Here is a 9,244-nt window from a genome sequence, read left to right as displayed (position 1 = left end):
TGACTAATTTCATTGGGTCCACAAAAGGGAAAACTGAATACCCATGAGGTCTGCAGAGTAGCCACCATGATCCCTGAGACCCATGAGAACATGACTAATTTCACAAACACCCTCTTGTTCATAATCATGGGGTAGGTCAGAGGACAGCAGATGGCAGCAAATCGGTCATAAGCCATTGCCCCTAGGAGAAAACATTCATTCACAACAAAAAGAAGAATGAAATACATCTGTGCAAAACAGCCCACAAAAGAAATTGTAGTTTTCTCAGTGGTCAGGACCACCAGCATTTCAGGCATAATGGCTGCACTGAAACTCACTTCCACCACAGATAAGTTCTGCAGGAACAGGTACATGGGGATGTGGAGGGTCTGGTCCAGCAAGATGGCAGCTATGATGGTGACATTTCCCATCAGCGTCAGCAGATAAATAACCAAGAAAACCCCAAAGATCTCCTCTTGAAGTTCAGGAAAGTCAGAGAAGCCCAAGAGGATGAATTCAACCACAGAGCTTTGATTTTGTCTTTTCATTGCAGTACAGAAGCCCTATATTGTTTCTGCAGACATAATCAAAGAATAAAGTCACAGTCCAAAGGCTGAGAATGGCAGCCTGAATTCTGTATAGAAATTCTAGCAGAGGATGAAACAAGGAAAACATCTTCCAAAAAACTGAGGTTGAAACATACAGAGAAAGGCAAAATACTAACATTAGTGACTATTTCTAATATAAAAGGAAACCTGAAGAATTCTTATTTAGAAATTTGGACTTAAAAGTGCAAAGTGCTATCAAGTTCTATTGCAACTTATACACTATGTAGTTTTAAACTAAATATACTCTAAAGTAAATATAGATATTTTCTAACACTGGTTCTAATCCCATATTATTAACACAGGTATTTTTCATTTTATTCAACTTATGTATATATAAAAATGGAGAGATAGAAAATATAGTATAAAAAGTAGATAAATGGAAAAAAAAGCTAATCCAAATTTTTATTATAATTCAGTAATATTGAATTTTATGTAAATTTATGTAAATATTTATTAGATTCAAAACCAATAAGCTTTGCGTGACATTTAAAGGTGACAACATTCCACAAGAATTCTCAGGGAAAGTTGTATTCAAATGCACCTCTCTCAGAAAACAACACTAGACTATGTGAATAGGCTTCAGGCTTATTAATTTCTTATTGATTTTTGGCCAATTCTGTTTGGGATTTACTGGGATATGAAATTTTTAGCCCCAGAGATTCAAGATTATTCTTTGTGACCATGATGATTTGAGGACAAACCCACTTTTTAGTCAATCTGGAGTTGCAATTTCAAAGTTTCCACTCTCTCCCACTCTCTCTCTTCTCTCACCCCAATCTCCTCATCAAGTGATTCATGGGCTCATTAATTATTCAACAAGCTCTGATGGACCTACCATTTTCTATACTCTGCATCATAAGCAGAAACCTAAACACACTAGCTAAAATCACTGTGACCCTCACCAGTAAGCTACAAAAAATAGTGTCCCAAAACTCTTTATCTTTACCCCTTATACAATGCTCTGTATTTTTCCATTTTTACCAAATCACATTATGTATACTTTTATACAAATCATTCCCACAGCGGTGTAATCCCAGGGGCAAAGATTTTGTTTGCTTCTTTGATATCTAAACAATGACCACAACAATCTCCACTTTATTACACATTTTAAAACAATAATTTTAAACAAATAAATGGAATACATTAGGAAAATGAGACTCTAAAGAATAGTGTTAAAGCAAAGTGAAACCAGCATACAGCACAATTGAGAACCAACTGGCAAGTAATAATGGGGGATTTAGACAATTTAAATGAGGGAAAGATTACATGTGAATGGGGAGATGGAGATGACAACCACAGTCACAGGATGCCATGAGTGGAAGGGGCAGTAGGTGGGAGGAGGAAGGCACAGAGCAGGACACACTTGCTCATGGCAAAGGTCCTTGAAGACAATACAACTAGAATAGAGCCTACTGTATCTTCTGCGATGTTCTGAAAACCAGATGAAATTCAGGGAGTAGCTGAAAGAGCCAGCAGGACAGAGGATCCCAGCAACATGAAGATGAATGATATTTTAAGTGCAGATCTGTAGGGCATTAGCAACAGTTAAAGGAAAATTGCTTTTTCCTGAGTTGGACCTTAGTCACATATTCAAATCAAATGCCTGTGCAAACCATGAAAATTTATATGTTTTTTCAATAACAAAAAACCCTTTAAAAATACTAAAATATACTCTGCAGGACCAGATAATCAAAACTGATTTTTAATGGCAGTAATAATAACAATAAGCAAAATGCAGACTTAGTTTCAAATATTTGAAGTGGGTAAATTTTAACATTTCCAAAATTTAGAGCATTATTTTAAAAATTGGAAACTTTTGTAATACCAATTAAAAGTATCTTTTGAAGAAAATATGTATAAAAATAGAGTAAGACAACTATGGTTCACAAAAGCTAATTGCAAAATTCAAAAATGTAGTAGGATTTTAAATGTGGCCCCCCCCCAAGGAAATGATAAACATCTGAGGTTATAAAAATGCCAATTGAGTTTTATCTGATCATTAAAGATGGCATGCATGCATTGGAATGGCACAGAATACATCATGAATATGTGAAATTACTATGTGTCAATTACAAACAAGACATATGCTTGAATAATAAAGAACAACAACAAAAAACCTATTCTGTGGTCACAAATGACCACCAATGCTGCTCTCCTTTTTATTTGCTCATTAGTTTATGCAAAGTCTTCATGATCCAAATTATGATCTGCACTTTTCTGTTGAAAAAAAAAAAAAAGGAACTGAATAATCAAACCAATAAGTCTGCTTCAATCATTTCAGCTTTGCCTACTGAGCCCTAAGCACTGAACCATGTCTTCAACAGCATTACCAGCCTTCACTGAGAACTCTCAATGAAAATAACCACTAACAGGCACACAAAAAGAAACTGCACTGTCTTACGTATTTACTCTGACTGTCATTTGCCTGCTACTTTAACAGCACTCTCACCGCTGATCAAAAGACATCTGTTCATACATGCAATTTATTGATTCAGTGCACTGATTTTTGACTTCCTATGACATAGATTCATGTGTCCCAGAAAATCCCTTTAGAGAGAACTTGGAAGGCTTCCCACAAACCTTCTCATATTTTGTATGAGAGCTACAGAGCTTGAACCTGGTCTCTCAGGGAAGAAAGCTCAAGAGAACACACATGGAGCACCAGCCCTCCATGTGTCCACAGGGATTGAAGGCCTTGTACACACGAGACTCAACTCTAATGCGATGTTTCCCTGTAGAAGTTTTGTGAAATCAGAGAGTGAATGAATGTTGTAAACAAGGAAAGAAGGGAGGAGTCACGGAGGTGTGAGCAAAAGCTGGTGGCAGGTGGAGAATTCAACTGGACAGAATGCACAGTTTCGGCAATGGTGGGAATTAAGTAAAGGCAAGAGGATTGAAGCCTCTGAAATTTAAGTCTGGATGTCCCTGAGCCCTGAACTTGTATATTTTCCACAAGAAATACAAAGTCATTGACATTTTTGAGAAAAAGAGTTGTTACATAATGCTGATTTCAGGCATAGAACTTCTTGATTTGGAGTCAAAAGTTCTGGACTGGTTTATAGGACCTGGAGCACACCACTGAATTTCTCTGCTTCTATTACTTTCTATGTAAAAGAAAAGCATTATTATTAATCTCAAAGGGTATATATGAGGATCCAGGATTCTCAGCTCAGTGTAAAGTGGCTAGAATAGTGAAGGGGACATGATATCAATTGCAGAGTTCTCTAGTCAGTAGCTGAAATTCAGAGAAAATTGGGTATTTAATCAAGGATAGAGCTAGAGCTAGAAAAAATCGAAGGCCTTGATACATGGTATGAGGATGCTGCTTGGATGCCTACAAAGATTTTGTTTGCTAAGACATCTCTGACCATTCTGACACTGCAACAGTAACCAACCTCTTACAATTAAGAGCAATAAGACAATAGCATAGGTGTGGCATCAGGTTTGCAGGGAAGTAGAAGGATACTGCATTCACCTTATATCCTTTATGTCAGGCCTATAAAAGAGGGTCCATCACAGCATTGCACAGCTAGGGAAACACTGAAGGGAACTAAACAACAAAGGAACTACACCCGTAAAGACCTGCATGATCTGGTCACCCTGTACCAATAAGGACAGGGGAAAAGTCATGGAACTGAATATGAGGGTGTAGATGAGGAGGTTGGTAATGCCACAAGATAAAGAAGAATTTACTGATTTGGTTCTGAAAGAAAAGACAGAAAATCTGGCAGCCACAAGGCCTAGGGTTAAGACATACTGAGTGGATATAGAGTGTGAAGGTCCTGGCATCCCACATTAACATTCAACCATGTAGTAGAGACTCAGTTATTGATTTTAACCAGCCTCTCTCAGCAGCTACTCCCCTTGCTGGCATTCTGCCCATAAGAACTCTCTGTTTAAATACTTTGATGGATGTTTAGTGTCCACTCACACATTCACTCATCTCTTCTTTTTTTTATTGGTTGTTCAAAACATTACAAAGCTCATGACATATCTTCCATACATTTGATTCAAGTGGGTTATGAACTCCCATTTTTTACCCCAAATACAAGTTGCAGAATCACATCAGTTACACATCCACATTTTTACATAATACCATATTAATGACTGTTGTATTCTGCTACCTTTCCTATCCCTGACTATTCCCCCTCCCCTTCCCTCTCATCTTCCCTCTCTACCCCATCTGCTGTTGTTTAATTCTCTCCCTTTTCCCCCCCTTTCTCCTCACAAACGCTTATATGTAATTTTGTGTAACAATGAGGGTCTCCTTCCATTTCCATACAGTTTCCCTTCTCTCTCCATTTCTCTCCCCCCACTCGTCTCTGTTTAATGTTAATCTTTTCCTCATGCTCTTCTTCCCTGTACTGATCTTAGTTGCTCTCTTTATATCAAAGAAGACATTTGGCATTTGTTTTTTGAGGATTGGCTAGCTTCACTTAGCATAATCTGCTCTAATGCCATCCATTTCCCTGCAAAATCCATGATTTTGTCGTTTTTAGTGCTGCGTAATACTCCATTGTATATAAATGCCACAGTTTTTTAATCCATTCATCTATTGAAGGGCATCTAGGTTGATTTCAAAGTCTAGCTATTGTGAATTGTTCCCGCTAAAATCTGGAACAAGACAGGGATGCCCTCTCTCACCACTTATATTTAATTTAGTCCTTGAAATACTAGCCAGAGCAATTAGACAGACAAAAGAAATTAAAGGCAGAAAAATAGGAAAAGAAGAACTTAAAATATCACTATTTGCAGACGATATGATCCTATACCTAGAAGACCCAAAAGGGTCTATAAAGAAACTACTAGAACTAATAAATGAATTCAGCAAAGTGGCAGGATATAAAATTAACATGCATAAATCAAAGGCATTTCTGTATATCAGCGACAAAACTTCTGAAACGGAAATGAGGAAGAACACTCCATTCACAATACCCTCAAAAAAAATAAAATACTTGGGAATCAACCTAACAAAAGAGGTGAAAGATTTATACAATGAAAACTACAGAACCCTAAATAGAGAGATAGAAGAAGATCTTAGAAGATGGAAAAATGTACCCTGTTCATGGATAGACAGAACTAACATTATCAAAATGGCTATATTACCCAAAGTTCTCTACAGGTTCAATGCAATGCCAATCAAAATCCCAACGGCATTTCTTGTAGAAATAGATAAAGCTATCATGAAATTCATATGGAAAAACAAAAGACCCAGAATAGAAAAGCAATTTTAAGCAGGAAGTGTGAATCGGGAGGTATAGCGATACAGGATTTCAAACTGTACTACAGAGCAATAGTAACAAAAACAGCATGGTACTGGTATCAAAACAGGCAGGTGGACCAATGGTACAGAATAGAGGACACAGAGACCAATCCACAAAATTACAACTTTCTTATATTTGATAAAGGCGCTAAAAGCATGCAATGGAGAAAGGATAGCATCTTCAACAAATGGTGCTGGGAAAACTGGAAATCCATATGCAACAAAATGAAGGTGAACCCCTTTCTCTCGCCATGCACAAAAGTTAATTCAAAATGGATCAAGGAGCTAGATATCAAATCAGAGACTCTGCACCTGATAGAAGAAAAAGTTGGCTCTGATCTACATATTGTGGGGTCGGGCTTCAAATTCCTTAATAGGGTGCCCATAGCCCAAGAGTTAAATACAAGAATAAACAAATGGGACTTACTTAAACTAAAAAGTTTTTTCTCAGCGAGAGAAACAATAAGAGAGGTAAATAGGGAACCTACATCCTGGGAACAAATGTTTACTCCTCACACTTCAGATAGAGCCCTAATATCCAGAATATACAAAGAACTCAAAAAATTAAACAATAAAATAACAAACAACCCTTTCGACAAATGGGCCAAGGACCTGAACAGACACTTCTCAGAGGAGGACATACAATCAATCAACAAGTACATGAAAAAATGCTCACCATCTCTAGCAGTGAGAGAAATGCAAATCAAAACCACCCTAAGATACCATCTCACTCCAGTAAGATTGGCAGCCATTATGAAGTCAAGCAACAACAAGTGCTGGCGAGGATGTGGAGAGAAGGGTACACTTGTACACTGCTGGTGAGACTGCAAATTGGTGCGGCCAATATGGAAAGCAGTATGGAGATTCCTAGGAAAGCTGGGAATGGAACCACCATTTGACCCAGCTATCGACCTTCTCGGTCTATTCCCTGAAGACCTTAAAAGAGCATACTATAGGGATACTGCCACATTAATGATCATAGCAGCACTAATATCTTCTAATGAAAAGTCAGCTTTTAGTTTGAGTCACCTCAATATGAACTGATGTTGTCAATTCCTACCTTCTTCTCCATCTGGAATGTTTGTCCCTTGATGTTTCAGCTGGATAATAGCAACAGCCATAGCAACAGAGAAGAAAGTTATTCTTTAGCCCAAACTACATGGTCACCATTTACCAAGCCCTCTTCAATTCACTGTCTCATCAGAAACACATTAGAAACCAAAAGTCAATTTCCCTTTTCTTATTAAGAAAGAAAGCATTTGATAAGCACAAACTTTGTCTCAGGCACTGTGTTAGGCAGGTGGGGCACTGTGGTAGACAGAATTTTTTTAGTCACTGTTATCAGTGACTTCACTGTCTACTTATCAAATGAAGCCTTCCAGCATTACACAGATCACATTTAAATGCTTGAGAAAGACTCAAGATATAAGTGTCCTACAAAGGCCAGGGGGAGTATTTTGATCTACAAACTGTACATAATATTTAAAAGGAAGCTGTAAATGTGGGACTACCGATCCCACATCAAAACTTATGTGCTGTTTCCTTCTTCTACTGTCTCTTCCACTTCCCACTGTTAAGCAAGAGTGGGGAAAGGTAAAACTCTAGACATAAGGAAAATGGCCTGCAATCAGAATGAAGATTTTTTTAAAAAAAAAAAAACAGATTTTGTGCCAAGAATACTAACTATATATTAATAGTAAATTTGAGGCTTATTCCTGAACTTTATCCTGCTCAGCTAATGGTGCCGGCATTTTCCCTTCCTTCTATCACATGGAAAATACCTCTGTTTATTGTCCTAGCAACCATTACAAGGTACATTTGGGGAAAAGGAAAGTGCATTATGTTTCATAGAATAAAATTAAAATTAAATGGTATGGAGTAAGGTCCAGGAGTTCAGAGAAAACATGAAATGGATGGTTGAGAGGAGATCAAGGAAGGCCATCTTCAGCAGATGACATTTTAAGGAAATCTGAAGAAACAGCAAGAATTATCCAGCTGAAACATTAAGGGACAAATATTCCAGATGGAGAAGAAGGTATGAACTGACAACTTCAGGTCAGATTGAGTTGACTCAAACTAAAAGCTGACTTTTCGTTAGAAGAGCTTAATCAATGCGTGAGTGGACAATAAACTCCTGTCAAAGTACTTAAACAGAGAGTCGTTATACATTTATGTTTTTAAAATTCACTTATTTCTTGTTTATGTTGATTTTGTTTGAAAATTTTAGGCCAACTTCAAAACCCACACAGGAGGATTTTTAGAATTGGTCTCACTAAAAGGCATGAGATTTAAGTTAATGTTGCCAGAATTACTGATATTAAGAGTTGAAACTTAAAAAGAGTCTTAATCTCAATGTTACCAAAAATCAAAGACAGAGATAAGCCCAACCAGCTTGAAATGACTCTTTGTTTAAATATTTTGTTTAGTGATGGGTGTTTAGTGTCCACTCGACAGAGGATTCTTTTGTTTTTAATCTCTTCTGATTTTTGACATAATTGCCCAAAACCTAAGTTGAAGACACGATAAGCCTTTTTAACAAATGGTGCTTGAAAAACTGGATGTCCACATGTAAAAGGTTCAATCTGGATCCCTGTTTCTCACTCTACACAAATCAATTCAAATTGGTTTAAAGACCTAGGAATAAGACCAGAAGTCATGCAACTGCTAGAAGAGGACATAGGAGAGACTCTAACCTATAGGTGCAGGCAACAAGGACTCCTAGAGCTCAGGAAGTGCCGCAACCCGGCTGATCACAGAAACACAAGCCGTTCTAGCAGAAACAAAGTTTTATTTTTAAAAAGGCCGCCAATGGCCTGTGTGCATCCCGCTAGTGAGCCAGTCCACACACGTGTGTGCGTCTACCGGAACCAGGGGCCCGCACCTCCCCCGGAAATACCCTCCTACCATCCTTCCCCAACCAATGGGAACTCTCCGGGAGTCTCGTAACATGAGTCCTGTAACAGGCGGAGGTGAACAGCAGGAGTCCAATTTCCATATGAATGTAAATCTTAACATAATTATATCATCTCAATGGCTAGCTGGCAGTCACCTAAAACAAATGTGCCATGTATTATAATACTTTTGCTGTGGCTCCTACCATCTGCCCCCTTCTGTTTAATTAAGCAACAGGCAATGTGGCTAAGGACCGTGCCTGTTAGGTATGTCCAATTCAACATATGGTTCTTACCCGTCATCGGAAGACTGACCTCTATGCATCAGCGTCCTGGCTTAGGTTGATACCACTGCAATCGAATCAATACCCGTCACTGACTACCGGTCCAGTATATAGCCATACCTGTGGAATAGGCCTATGCACCAGTGGGGGGGTGAGGGTCTTTGCCTCACCTCTGTTGGCCCCCAAATTTGGCCTTGGTGTTGGTGGGGGGGTGAGGTT

General features: G+C 38.3%; 1 protein-coding gene across 1 annotated transcript in view; it reads right to left on the bottom strand.

Moving 5' to 3' along the window:
* The window catches only part of LOC144376800 (olfactory receptor 10A3-like), a 945-nt gene extending 418 nt beyond the window's left edge, over positions 1-527 (bottom strand). The window contains exon 1 of the mRNA XM_078045077.1: positions 1-527. This exon is cut by the window's left edge and continues 418 nt beyond it. Coding sequence (XP_077901203.1) covers positions 1-527 — 527 coding nt within the window.
* Between the last annotated feature and the right edge of the window lie 8,717 nt (positions 528-9,244).

Source organism: Ictidomys tridecemlineatus, chromosome 4, assembly GCF_052094955.1.
Source record: "Ictidomys tridecemlineatus isolate mIctTri1 chromosome 4, mIctTri1.hap1, whole genome shotgun sequence".
In the NCBI taxonomy this organism is placed as follows: domain Eukaryota; kingdom Metazoa; phylum Chordata; class Mammalia; order Rodentia; family Sciuridae; genus Ictidomys; species Ictidomys tridecemlineatus.
This window is presented reverse-complemented; position numbering and strand designations above follow the sequence as displayed.